This window comes from Haliaeetus leucocephalus, unplaced genomic scaffold (genome assembly GCF_000737465.1).
Source record: "Haliaeetus leucocephalus isolate CR32 unplaced genomic scaffold, Haliaeetus_leucocephalus-4.0 Scaffold373, whole genome shotgun sequence".
Classification (NCBI taxonomy): Eukaryota; Metazoa; Chordata; class Aves; order Accipitriformes; family Accipitridae; genus Haliaeetus; species Haliaeetus leucocephalus.
In genome coordinates, this window is record NW_010972809.1 from 3,330,944 (window position 1) to 3,345,497 (window position 14,554).

The 14,554-nt window shown below is 43.5% G+C and overlaps 1 protein-coding gene across 2 annotated transcripts in view; it reads left to right on the forward strand.

Moving 5' to 3' along the window:
• Positions 1-14,554, forward strand: part of GMPR (guanosine monophosphate reductase) — a 43,895-nt gene that overhangs the window by 13,498 nt on the left and 15,843 nt on the right. For both annotated transcript variants that reach the window (XM_010573179.1, XM_010573180.1), the window contains exons 5-7: positions 1,306-1,387; positions 3,724-3,830; positions 9,435-9,477. In XM_010573179.1, the coding sequence (XP_010571481.1) occupies positions 1,306-1,387; positions 3,724-3,830; positions 9,435-9,477 (232 nt within the window). The remainder of the gene's footprint in view (positions 1-1,305; positions 1,388-3,723; positions 3,831-9,434; positions 9,478-14,554) is intronic.

Genomic DNA, 14,554 nt, shown 5'->3' on the forward strand with positions numbered 1-14,554 from the left:
CCTGAAAATTTGTTAAGTATCTGCAGATTCAGAAAGACAGAAACCACTGATGTGTGTACATGCATTCCAGGAAAAAATGTGTGCTGGGGACATAAGTGCTTTTCCCTGCTAGGATGAGAATTTTGAATCAACATATGCAGTTCCAACATTCTCTAGCAGTAACTTAACATTAAACGTCTGGTTAGCATTTCTGAAGAGACAGTTTGACAACCTGCTATGCTCTGCTAATAAGAAGACACTGCTGTTTAAGTTAAATACATATTTGATCCCAAATCTCATGGAGCCACTGACTTTAATACCCGTTCATTCCTGTTTATGAATCTGTGGCATGTACTCCAGTATTTCACGAAGTTGTAATGTGCTGTGTGTCACACTGCACAGGTAGTCATCTGCCTTTCAGATGTAAACTGCTTTCTTAATGTTGTAAGCAGCCTGCTCGCCATCACCCCACCTTGGAGTATACAACACTTAGTATAACAAATTACCACTGAACAGAAAGGAAGCAGCACGTAGCTGTCAGCACTGTACCTATTATATGTTCTTTATATAATACGGTAAAGAACACAAAAGATTTCAGGACTTTCCAAGAAGAAGACGTGTTCATAAACAGCATGCTCTCTACGTCTCTGCAAAGTTCATGCAGAGGGAACCAAACCCCTTTCTTTCACCTCTGGCATCACCACAACCAAATGAATGTATATGGTATAAATGCCCTTATTTACATAGTTGGAATGTACATACCAATTTTGGCACCAACATACAAAACGACAAGAATAGTACCTTCCTTACTCTTTCAGTACTCAAAATACTAAATCCTAAAGGAAAAAGAGATTTGCCAGGGTTTTGAATAAGATCTGAACATCTTCCCACAAAGTGAGGTAGGCAAATGGGATGGAGGGCTATAAACTGTTCAGGAGGGATAGGCAGGGCAGGAGAGTGGAGGAGTTGCATTGCATGTAAATGGGAGAAGTTTGACTGTATAGCCCTTACGGTTAGGGATGATGTGGTTGAGAGCCTCTGGGTGAGGATTAGGGGGATGGAAGACAAAGCAGATATCCTGATGGGATCTTAAGGATCAGGGTTTACTGGACCAATCATGAAATTTGTTTGACTTGAGAATGTACCTGTATGATTCGTTTAATCTCTGTGGCATGCACAACGAACAATATGGTGAACTATGTTCTTCGTGACTCTATATAGTTCAACTTGTAAAAGCTCTGGATAAAACGCTACATTATCATTGTTAGTCTTTAATGCAGTAGTCTTGAAATCTCCCGTATACATGATATTGTTCCTTCTGTCTAGGCAGGCAATGTGGTGACAGGAGAGATGGTAGAAGAACTTATTCTTTCTGGAGCAGATATTATTAAAGTGGGTATTGGACCAGGTAAGTCAAATCCAGTCAAATAAAGGTGAATTATGGTAATGGTGGAGGAGCTGTTCAGGTGGAACCAGTGTATAATGCTGTTTGCTTGCCCATTAGGATGCCTAGACCCACTCAGGTCAATAGAGTAACAGTGCCCTTGCACACAGTATATTTAAGAAATACATGGGCAGCGTGCTAGTGTTTCATACTGCATAGTGTTACATATTGCATCTTCTGGCAGTGAAGATGCCTATTATTGGAAGCACTGAGTTGCCTGAGTTGCTGACATTATCACTGATAATAGGTGTTGTGTTTAGGAGCACTTTTTCTAACCTCTTGAAAAGGGGCTGAGTCATCTCAGCTAAAGCTCAAAAGATAACTGTGTTCGGGTATCCACTTATATTGAGGAACAATAGGTTTCTAAATAGCTTTATGATTTGTGCTCTGTTAAGCTGAGGTTGCCCATCTTGTCAATGTCTTCAAAGATGAAATGGGATTAATTAATTGTGAAGTATGGATAACATTGCCTCTACCTGTTACAGTTGCCTGGGAGGTAAAACTTACATTAATGCACTTATATGTTACCTATCACTGTAACATTCCCATGGATAAATGGGAGGACCCTAAACTTCTTACAGTGTATTTCCCACCTTCCCTAATATTGTTGTCTGGCATATACTGACATACTGTCTTCCCTTTTTTCTTTCCCTTCCTTGTGCATTTCTTCATGTGCTCCTTCCTCTTGTGATTTTCTTAGACTGCAGCTGGGGTCACCATACATGGGCTAGATTTTAAACTGGCTAACACAAGTGCCACTGACAGTATAGCTGTGATCAGCCAATGCAGTGCAGGCAGATTGTTTGCTCTACAATGCCAAATAGTTATGGTCCATTAATGGATAATTTGAGCAGGGCAAATGATGTAATAAAGGCTGCAGTTGTGCCCAGGAAGACAGCAATCAACAATAAATACTGCAAAATATATGAAAAATAAACAACAGAGATGTTGTGGTGCAATTGTCACGGGCAAGTTCAGATATAAAAGAAAAATTATTATAGTTTGTAGCCTCAAAGTGGAAATAGTTAGGAGTAAATGCTGTATAGCCCTCCCCGGAGATCTTCATGAACAGATCTGTACAAGTTGACCACCCAAAACTACAAGTAACAAATGTTCCTCACAGAAGATGAGGTCTTGAGGCTCTTTTCCAGATAATGGTCCATCCTGTGGAAAATGACAGTGATTTATTATAAAGCATTACATATATAAGTACATACACTGTGGAGATCATTTCAAAACTGTTTTTCTTCCTACTTTGCAGAAATACTTCTCAGTATTTTCACCTTGTCAGTTATTTAAAATTTCTTTGGAAACTTTTACTTTACTGGGAGCTTGAGTATACCTGGATATCAACTGGGTGAAGGGATCCAGATTTTACTGCATTTGGTTTAGAATCTGTTTTGAAATTGTTATAAGACCTGGCCTGGCAAAAAGCACTCCTCATTTTGACTCTTAATTTGAGGAGAAAAATAGAGAAGATATTCCAAAAGATCTATAGCCATGTTACCATGTTGAACTATAGTTGAAGTGGGTTTTTTATATTTATGTATATACCTTTATTTTTATATATACATATATACATGCACCATGTATGTGTATAAATACTATAGTTTAATAGTCAGATATAATTAGTATATTTTCTGTAATAATACACTATACAGCTTTCTTATGATTACTTATCTCACTTTTTAAATGCTGTGTGCTGATTTTCTTATATTCCCAACTTTTGCAATCAACCAAATATTTCTCCTTTAAATATTAGGCAAAAGATGTGTTTCTCTCCCTTGTGGAAAATTGCCACAAAAAATAAAATAAAAGCACAGGTTTTCCCCAAGAATTGTTTTTAAAAACATATATAGAAAAGAGATAGAGATATTTATTGAAAGAAATATTCAGGTATTAAATGCTGCTGCTGAGTCTCAACAGGTTGTGACTCTGCTCCTTTTGTCCCCCTTCCCTTCAGGCACCTCAGTCAGATGTGCTTTCTCAAGATGCAGTGATTCCCTCACCGGGAAGCCTTACTGATGAGACCTAAACTGGGAATTGTGGCCCTGGAGAAGAAAGGGGGGATATTAGTCAGCTCAGTTACAGCTCCCATGAAGTGGTGTGATAGCATTTCAAAACTCAAGTTCCTATATGTTCCTTTTATCCGTGAGAAGCCAACATTGGCAATAGAGACTTCTTGAGGGAAAAAAATAATACAGTTAGAAACACATTTTTTCCACAAGAAAAAGAAAACAAGCTGTATCTTTTCTGTCAGCCTAATGGGCTATGTTTTTTCCTCTCATTCTCTTGTCTAGGTTCTGTGTGTACCACTCGGATTAAGACGGGGGTGGGCTATCCACAGCTAAGTGCCGTTATTGAGTGTGCAGACTCAGCACATGGTTTGAAAGGACATATCATCTCTGTAAGTAAATGTCATCTACTCTCAGATTCCCACTGTGCAAATCGTTGTGGAACAGGAGAATCTAACAGTCCAGTACCCTGCATGTTAAAGGCTATCCTTCGGTCATCTCCAGTTGACCTCTACACTAGCTCCTAGGGTAGTCAGTGGGGATTTAAATGTAAAGAGACCAACTCCCTCTAATGTTTGAAAAGACTTGGGCACGTCACTCCTGTTTGTGCCTTTGGAAAGCTACTTCTTGCTCCTGAATGGAGTAAGCCATTATGTGAACAGAATAGGAAGCTTGATAGCGTTTTCACATTGAAGCAAACAGTAATTCCTATGAAAGATTTCTGAAAAATGAGTGAAACGTAAACATGGCTTTCCCCAGAGAGTGGGACTGAGAGACAGGCAGGCAGTGGAGGGGAGTACAAGCTAAAATGATAGGAGCCCCTCTGTGCCGTAGTAGCTGAGTTGCTTCAGATAGCGTCCTCATAGAGCTGTCTGTGCAGGGGCAGGAGCGTTTCAGAGGTGGCTCTGTTGAGCATAGCTGGCATGTGAGCCACTTATGTTCTCACAAAGCTCTGGGGAAATAATGAGCCTGTGGAGAAAAAAGAGCATGTATCTGTGTTGCCTGCTAATGGCAGCTTCCACTCTACCAGCAAGACCGGATTCACCTCGCATAGAAAAGGTAAATCTGTAAGCATGGCCTCAGACTGAGCCAGACTGCAGCCTACAGCACCCAAAGTTCCTGTGTGTGTGCTTACGCACGCCCAGCCCACCAGTGAGCTCCTGACTCTGTCAGGCTTGCACAGTCTCTGCAGGCTGCCTGTGAGGCAGCTGGTAATCAGGAAGGCATAGGGGCTAACCAGCGTGCTGTGCTCACAGGTACCCTCACAGCCAACAGTCTCCCTCTGCGGCCCTAGAAGACCACATACTGAATTTTAGATCTACTGCCAAGTGAAATCACTGGAAGGCCCTGATTTGTTTGACCAAGTTGTGACTAGTATCCATGTGAGGAGCGAGGTGTTGTTGAGGAAGGAGGGGAGAGGAGAACAAACTGTGGATGGGCAAAGGGTTTGACTGTATTTCGTGGATCTGTGGGTATAATGGAGCAGGAAAACAAGTATGTGTTACAGTCGGATCCCTCTTGCTCTTTATTGTTAATGCATATGCATTACCTCCTCTCCATGGCTCCCCTAGATGAATTTTGCAGAAAAAAAGAAAAGCAGTCTGTGATTTTATGACTTGGGCAGTATTACAAATGTTTATGTCTATAGCAGACAAGAGAACATGTGTGCAATAGAGCATGAAAGACTGACTCATTACTATGAAGGCAGGATAACTATAGGTGTCATCCTAGCAGTGATGCTCAGAGACCCATCCTAGTTTTGCAATAATCATTTTCTGCTAGCAACCCTCAAAAGAACGTTATTATCCTGATTTTACAAGAAAACAGGGAGTGTGTATTTAGACTGTTGAAAAATGAGACGGTTCTGTGCTATTCCTCCTCTCCTTTCCTGCTTTGGGGATGGATCGCTTCCTGACCTGCTTAGGTCATACTGGTTTCAGTGAGCCCACACCTAACAACCCCCTAGCCATTACAGCGGGAGTATAGGAGGGCAATTTAATACCTGTCTGCTACAACATCTGGGCCAAGATAATTACCTTCAGCTGTAACTGGGGTCTCTAACACCACTACAACTCAACTCTGTCACCCAAGCTAAGGGGACTAAAGCAAGGGTGAGGATATTATGCCTGAATTCTGCAGCAGTCAGATAGGTATTGGTGTGTTTACTGGGGAAAGAAAAGGCTGGACTTCATGGTCATGGCCAGAGCTCTGACAAGAGTATCACAAAAGAGAGGTATCCTCCTGAGGGAAAAATACCATATGGGAGCAAGCCTAAGTATATAATTGGGTCTAGTGGGAACAAGTATACATGGCATCCCTCAAAATGTCTCACTACTGTCTTTATGTAGATTCAGGAAGGGGCACACCCTGCCTGAGCCAAAGGAGACCTCTACAGTCAGAGTATTACCACAGCTATCTACGTCAATTTGGCAGGAGAAAATATGTCCAGCAGTTTTTTGTTATATTGATCTGGAACTAGCAGGAAGGATGTGAGAAGATTCAAAGCCTACCACCTATCCTCATGTAGATTATAGCTGATGGTGTGATATGGGTTAATCCCCTGGGGTGCTTTCTTGCATCCACTTCTGTCTTGTCCAGTACCTTCACTGAGTTGCTCCTCTTGTTACTTTGGCTCAGCTTGTCTGAAAGGAAAGAAGTCCCACTCATGGAATGAGAAAGTGATGGTGCTGAGCACAGTATAGGCCCACAAGGAACACAGCACACTTGAAGCCCATTCTGCAGTAGCTCTGCTAGGGTGGCAGCACAAACTGGGATTTTAAATGTTTGTATTACTGAAGTGATCATGTATGATTTTTGGAGCTGATACATTGACAAAGGAGGTGACAGTTTTTAGGCAAACATGATAGTTCAAGTGAACGCCTGGTGTCTCTCTAGAGTCACTTACACAGAGAAAGGGAGGTGAAATTGCACCAGTTACTTTCCTCATGCTAAATTATCTTTAAAACTCAAAGCTCACCTCAGAAATGAGTCTTTCATGACTCACTGAAAGAGGAGAGGAAACCCTGTCTAAGATACACACCCTGTTTCTGTCCTGTGCTATTTGTCTGGGAGCCAATAGTCTCAATTTTCATTCTCGCTAATCCATTGGCCTTGAGAAGGTGCAGCAGTGAGTTACAGTGGAAGGGCCATTTAGCAGAAGAGCTCCTTCAGAAACGCCCTACTTGAGATAGAGTTTCTCTTTCTTGTAGGTCAGAGAACTACTCTGCTGGATAGAGAGGCAGTCACGTGTTCTAGTAAGCCAGCAATGTGGGGAATGGAAAGCAGCCTTGCATGTGTCCTCTCTCATTTGGCTATCATTTGACAGAGATCCCTATTTCCCCTTCACCCTGCCTGGGTGATGGGCCACCAGCATTCAGTGAAAAGGATGACTAAGGGGTTCTTCACCCAGCTACTGCCATACCATCTCTTCCTCCACACAGAAGACCTTCCACACAGAAATATGCCCAGCATATGTAGTTCAGAATAAAGCACCATATGTATTGTTTCTACTGCTGTATATGCCGCATACTTTATATATCTTCTGCATAAAAAATAGCGATCTGTTTGCTGATACTGTAGGAAGGGCTGGTTATACAGCTTATTATAAAGGTTGCTTGAAACATATAAATCATGTTTATAAACTTATAAGTTGCATATAATATTAAATATTCAACCAGTTCATACTGGTTTTCCATACTGTATTTCTTTTCCTCAGGCTGAATTTTGTTGTTGTAAAATGGGTTATGTGTTCGGAGAACAAGACTGGGGAAGATAACATTATTTTAGCCATGTTAAAATATTCGGTTGACTGGAAAGCTGTTTTCCCCTCTACTTCAGCTTAGCACTTAGTTGTCTCAGAATCATGCCCTCCGCAGGCCTCATGGCCACCCTTTCCAGTAGGCTTACTTCAGAATCATGCCAGTTCTGAATTCACAGGGGGATTTGTACAGATGCATTTCCCCAGGGCTCTGAGGTAAAGGCTGAGCCTGCAACAAGCTCTGTGACTGGAGTGCAACAATTCATTTTGAGTCCAGAGCCAGGCCCCTGTTGGGATGAGCTGAATTGCAAGGGGAAGCTTCCCAGACAATGCAGCAGAAGCACAGTTTTATTTTCTAAACAGAGTGCTTGATTTTTCATATGGAATGAAGTGGTTTAATGCATATAACTTTATTATATAGCATCTTCTGGCATAAGTGCTTTGTATGTCCCCTTTGAGTTTCCCTTTCTGTGAATCATTAAATTTACCTGCTTATGTGAAGTAAGTGGAGACATCTACAGATAAAGAAGTGCTGTGAATCATCACTATCGGTTCCTTTTATCTTAAATGGTAACTCATGAAGTTTTGGGAAAGTCTCTTAATCTGCTCAGCATTTTGTAATTTGGTGACATTCAAAGTGATATTTTTTGAAGCCAATGATTAATGATTATACACTAAGGCCCCCATCACTGTGGTACTTCCAAAAGCATAAAGCCTCCATCACTGCCACTACTGGATTAATTACAAAACTCAGACACTGAGCCACCCAACAAGAACAGACTGAAACCCATCTACCAGCGAGCATTCATAGCCAGCCTGTCTCAGTCAGACAGTAAGAGGCAAATTCCTGACACTACTCTTTGAAGATTATTAGACCCCTCTTTCTACCTCGGCTCTTCCTCCCCTGACACATGCACATACGTGCACACCCTCCTCCAGGCTCTGACAGACTTGTCAGAGGGAAAGAACTGCACAAGCAGAGCCCTTAACAGGAGAGATTTAGCTGTCAGCCCAGCACTCCTTTCTGGAGCTGACAGCAAGAGTGTCTAGCCCAACAAAAGGCATAATGTGCTAGAGGTTATCAGCAACTGGAATAAATCCTTTAAAGTTCTACCAGGCGCTGTTTGCAGTGGGATGCCCTTTGAAAAGCCACTCACTTTTGGATCCACCTGCTTGGTTTGTGTCTGAATCCTTTTGTGCACACAGAGGTTCTAACACTCAGCCCTGTTGCTAGCTACCTGCGAAAGCCAGCTCTAAAATGGCTGATGCTGGGGGTGTCTGGCTGTGCTCAGCCACAGGTCATACACAGGCATGCATCTCTGCCAACAGGGAGGTGAAACAAAGTGAAGTAACTGTACAGTCTGGGGAGTAGCTTCAAAAGCAGGAAGGCAGTCGGCAGTCTGCAACGGACCCCGATCATCAAAGGAATGGGGAGCCCTCTTGGTACAATGACTGCGTAGAGTAGAAGGATCTTTCATCTGATGCTCAGACCTTTACAAAACCTAAAGAACCATAGCACATGATGAGCTCTGCTATGTGCTGTTCCTTTTTTACAGCCCTATCACACGTACATAACTTCCCTCCCCTCAACTGAAACCCCCTCATCAGCCACTTCTTTGCTCTGCACTGAAACTGAAACACATAGGTCTAAAATGCTAATGATCTCAAAGTGCTGCTGTTTCCTTACCAGACCTGTAGCAAACAGTGAGTATGATGAGAGATTCGTTTTCATTTACCAAAGATTAGACTACCCAATTTGCTTAGAGATTATCAGATCAAAATCCAACATAGCTGATGGTGTATTTCCTCACCCCTCCCTCTGTGACCTTTTAATGTATTGTAAACTGCTGAGAAAGTTACTTTAAATGTCTTTGGTGGTTTAAGGTAGGGGTTTGTGGTACCTCTGCATCACACGGCCTTTCATTAAAATGGCAGGGAATGATTCAGATCATCAGAGGAGGTGGTGTTTTCCAGTTTCCGGGATTTAGGAAATTGCAGTCAGGAATTTGCATTGCTGCTGTTACCGCGGTGGTATTTTCAGTGGACTGTAAATGACCCCAAAGAAGGAAAGCAATAGAAAGGGTAATAGGTCTTCCCTAAAAACTCCGCTGAGACGATGCATGCCGGTGGTGCGCCGCCAGCTCTTGACCCGCCGTCCCTGAGCAGGGGCCGTTGTGTGGCCGGTCGCGGGGTCCCCGGGCGAGCTCCCGCCACTCACTGTCGCCTTTTCTTCACGCAGGACGGGGGATGCAGCTGCCCGGGAGATGTCGCCAAAGCGTTTGGTAAGGACGGCGTGTCTGCCACCCGTTACACCCCCGTGTCCCCAGCACCGTCAGCACCGATGCGGGAGTCAGTTTGACCCCGAATGTGTTATCAGCAGTAGGTTACGTTCGTCCCCGTGGGTGACTCCGGTGAAATTAATACGCCAGACGCGAATGCGCTCTTTGGACCAGACAGTGCAAATTCTGCAGCGCAAAACGTACAGCGGTCGAAGTCCTGTTTAGAAACTATCTGCCAGGTGTGCATGGGATACAGCCACTGGGACAGTAATACAAAGAAAACTGATAAGGGTTTCTTTTGAGTAGGGTTCAAAGATGTCTGTAACATTGCCAGAGCTGGCTGACCTGGGCCTTGAAAGGATGGAGAGATCGTGGAATGTGTGTTGGACGGAAGACCAAAACAAAAAGGCAGGCCAGATCCCTGGAGATGTTCTTGGGATCAGCTGTCCGCTTGAAGAGATGAGATTTTATTTATACTGTATCCCCTAGAGCTGAGCAGATGTCTAAAACATCTAAGTTAATAATTAACAGATTTTGCTCTCATGCCGTTAGCTTTGGTGAATTGCAGTAGCTCTTGCTGATAGAACAGAGAATTTAATCTGTGAGTATTTTCTGTTGGACGTGAAAGTTACATCAGTGTGGGGGGTCGAGGTCAGGATTGTCCCTTAACCATAACCTTGTTGCAGCAGCCTATGTGAACCAGGTGGTAAATGCATCCTGGGCTGACAGGACATTTAAAGACACTGTCCCACCCCTCAAAATGCCAGACCCTTTGGAGATGTCACCATGGAGTAATACCCAGAATACAGTGGGACAGCAGAGTGTCTCATTGGGATTTCAGTGCGGTACGATACAAGAGCTAGGACGTTATGATACAGCATGTCTGCTTGGCAGGGAGCTTTGCAAGTATGGAAAGCAGGGCAGGCCTAAACTCAGATTACAGACCTGCCAAGAAAAACTCTGGGCCTCCTGGAAAGGTTGAAACCAAAATCTGTCTTCGAAGTTTGCAGACAGCTCCTGTTTTTAGGCAGGTCAGATGACAAGGAATACTTAATTAGAGATTTTCAGGCACAGCCGTGGAGTGATTGCTACCAGCAAGGAATCTGCTCAGTCACAGGATTTCACAGCACCCTTGTGTTACCCAGTGGGTGATGTGACATAGGGAATAGATAGTTCCAGTTGGGTGATTCTGACATAGATAAACAGCGGCATCCACCCTCTTTGACAACAAGATTGTATTAAAAAAACAGCCGACCTCTCCTCAGCCCAGCCCACTCTGAATTTGTGCCGCCTGCAGCGAGGCCTTTGTTCTGCCTGACTTTCTCTGGCTCCTCCGCTGCTCTGGTTCTTGCTGGCCTTGCCGCTGGGAGCTTAACTGGAATTGTGACCTCGCTGCACTCCCAGCTGCCTGCACAGAAACCTGGCCCGTGGAAAAGGCCTTTTTTTCAACAAGAGCGTTTCCAGAAGTTAGAACAACAGGAAGTAACTTCAAAGTGTTTAAAATGTTTTCCTTTGTGATGTTTATAGCAAGTCTGAAGAAGTCCTTGTAGTCTCTTTGGGCTAACTGAACAGAAGCTGTCTTGAAATCCGTGAAGGTGCAGATTCTGACCTTGCTGATTGTCGGGAGGTGCTGGGATTCACAGTGGTACATGTTCGAAGTCTACCATGGGTTGACCCTGCAACAGAGGAGCGTCAGAAAGCTGAGATTATACAGGCAGTAGTTCTGCTCTGACAGTAGGCCAGACAGATCAGTCTGACCTGTCTGTCACAGGTACAGGGCTGGAACTGATAGAGATTACCCTGAGGCAATAAACTTACCATATCTGGTTATGCATCACTGAGGTAGGCACACTGCAGGTATCTCACTAACTGGAGCCAGGTGTGCATTTGTCAAAGGTGGGTGGCAAAATAAGCTTCTAGATGTTTTTATTACTATCAGTGTTTATTGAATGCTGTTGAGGTGATTGGCTATGTGAGCCCCGTGCCCAGCCTTTACAAGCCAAAGCCTTGATACTGATACTGAATTGTCTAGCACAGACCTCTGCGCTTGCTGGGACCCTCTTGGGGGAGAGGAGTTACATAAATGTATTGGATAGCAGAGGCTGGGTGCTAAAACATACAGATGTACAATTTCACCTGGGGTTGGAGGCCTGGACAAAGCATTGGACGAAAGAGCCAAAGAGGACTTTTGTCAAAGTGATTGTACTATCTCTTTTTGGCAGATCATTGTAAAGTCTTCAGAAAGGGATGTTCAGGTGTTCATTATAAAGCAGTGACAAAGCAGCCATTTGAGTCATTAAAAGTGTGAGGGAGTCCCAGATCTGAAGACTAGCATTGAAAAATGGCTAAACATGTGACCGGAAGAGGCAAGTTCACGGGAACAGGAGTAGAGTGGGTTGAGTGCAAGTGAAGAGTTGTGAAGAACCATGAAGAAGATCCTGAGAAGCTTTACGAGTGGAAGGTGACACCATTGACTGGTGTCAGGAGTCAGAGACAGACTGGGCATTTTGTCAGAGGGGAAACAAGGTAGAAGCCTATTTAAAAAAGCAAGGAACAGAGAAGCACTGAAGTTGGGGGACAAAAATGCCAGGAGGGACAGATACTTTGGGAGAGACTGCTGGAATTCTGGTACTGCTGGATGGGAACCTTTTATGGATTTAGGAAACTGAAGATATCACTGCCATCTGGATATTGGAGAGAATAATGGAAAAGATGTAGGTTGATCAGGAAGAAAAGAGGTGTTTTGATGCAGGAATGAGAGAAAGTATGAAAGAACTTTGTGTTGGACTCTCAGATGGTTCACATAACTGCACCCTTGGAAAGGCTGATAACATGAACACATTTCTCAGAATGCCCCAGGGAGGCACTACTGTCTCCTTTTAAAGATGAGAAGTCAAAGCACAGAAATACTAAGTTCAGTTGCCTGAGGTCACATATATTTTTGTGACACAGCCAGGAACAGAATGTGCCTTTTGAATCCTACGCCAGCATCTTTAACACAATACTGCTGTTCCTTACAGCAATGGTGAGAAGAGATACAGGAGCAGAGAAGGAAAAGGAAGGAAAAATCATGTGTAATAGTCAACTGGGGACATATACTGGTTCCAAAATATACCTGACACATCATACTGGCTTTTTTTCCTGTTTTCAATAGCTCTGTGTGTATACTTACTGTTGCAAAGGCTTGCTGGCTCAGCTGGAGCACAGGTGAATGTTGATTCCAGGCTAACTTACGCTGCATCTGCCTGGAGGACTGCCCAGGCTACAAATCCAGGCTGACTCCAGATGAATTTGTGCAGAGCCAATCTGGTTATCAGTAACTTGTATTATCAGGCATACAAAAGACATCTGAGGGATTCCATCCAGATTCAGCAGAACTGTGTGAGTGGTGCAAGATTGGGATGGCGTCAGCACATGTGTTCTGTAATGGCTTGAAAGAGAAGGCACTATGAAATGTGAATGGACAAAATCAGCCCAGATACAGCATAGGCCTCAACGGGGAAGTCGTCCCCAGCATCAGTGCATTGAAGTGGCATTGTGTAGAAAGAGGATGAGTCTAGCAAACTCTGGGCAAGCTACTGGGATGCTTGTATGCAACGCACCCCATCACATCCTGCATTATCTAAGGGGTTGTTGCGAGGTGTTCCCAATGCCCCACAACCTAAAATAATGGCACGCTATCTGTACTTGAAAACAAAAGACTGCAGCTGGGTGTTGCAAATACCACCAATGCTTCTACATGCATAAGTAAAGAAAGACCATGCTAAGAACTACAGCCTCCTGGTTGGATGTTAACTGGTACAAAAGTAGTTGAACAGACTTGAGACTTTCAGACATCTTTGCAACACTGAAGCAGGGTGGAAAGTTCTGGAGAGCATTGGAAAAAAGTATATTTAATATGGGCTTGTCATTCCTGGAGCTGCAGGACAGTCAGCATATATCATTCCAATGTTTAGACGTGCTGCATCTGCTGTAACATGGCTCCTCTCTTCTGGAAGAGCTTGATGAATTATGTTGTAGCTTGCTGAAGCTACTCAAGTTGGATGAGTTTCAATCCTGTAATTCAGACATATTTGCTTTCCTCCCAAAATACGCAGTCAAAAGAAAAATGATAAATAGATACTTAAGGGCACAGGAACCAAAATTCTCTGATTCTGGAGTGTAGAGTTCATGTGACTGTTCTGCATTAATAATTTGGAGGCTGTAAGACCCACAGCCAGAGTCAGGACTACAATTAGGGATCAGAGAATAGTATTGACAAGGCAGAGAGTCCAGAGTGTCCTTTGGCAGGCCTTTGACTTGTTTAAATGCCCTCTTTGAAACCTTGATCCCAAATCCATCCCTCCTTCCTCATGTTGTTTTCTTCCACCCACGAAGAAGACATCAACTAGATTTCCCAGGCTACTTATTTTTTGCAAAGGTGGAGCAAGATTGTGCCAGGTAACAACAGGACCTCCCCATCAGTAATTGAGATTGTCTTAAAGGATGAGCGTTCCTTTTGGTTTTGTCAGGTTAATAGTAGTATCAGACGTGAGTCAAACTGGGGCTTTAAAACTCAGCCATCTGAAACAAAAGAGCTCAGGAAAAATCTGCCAGGTAGCTGGCATGATAGGACACCTGAATGGGTGCCTGGCTATAAGTACTGCTTGTGATGTGCTCAGCAGCTTTGCACAAGCCTCATTTTTGATATCCCTTTACTACGGACATGCTGTTCCTTTCAAACAACAACCAGGCAAAGGGAGGCGAGGTCAGCAGAGCAGCTGGGTGCTCTGCTCCCAGACATTGCTGCTAGGTCTGCTCTTTGGCAAAGAGGTGGTGGGAGGGAACTGGCTTTTATAAATCGGTGCACACTCCACAGTTGTCATGTATTCTAAGATCAAAATATTCCCAAATTCAGGTTTATCTACAGAGCTTTTAAACAGATGGCAGAAGCTGAGCAGATTTGATAATGATTTCAGTCTTCAGATTTCAAGGTTCAGTGCTATTGTTTAGATAGCGACAGAGATCAGGGCAAATCCTAATGCCAGACTTACCTAGCCTGGGATCTCCTCAGAGTTTGGACATGTTTGTAATGGGGTGA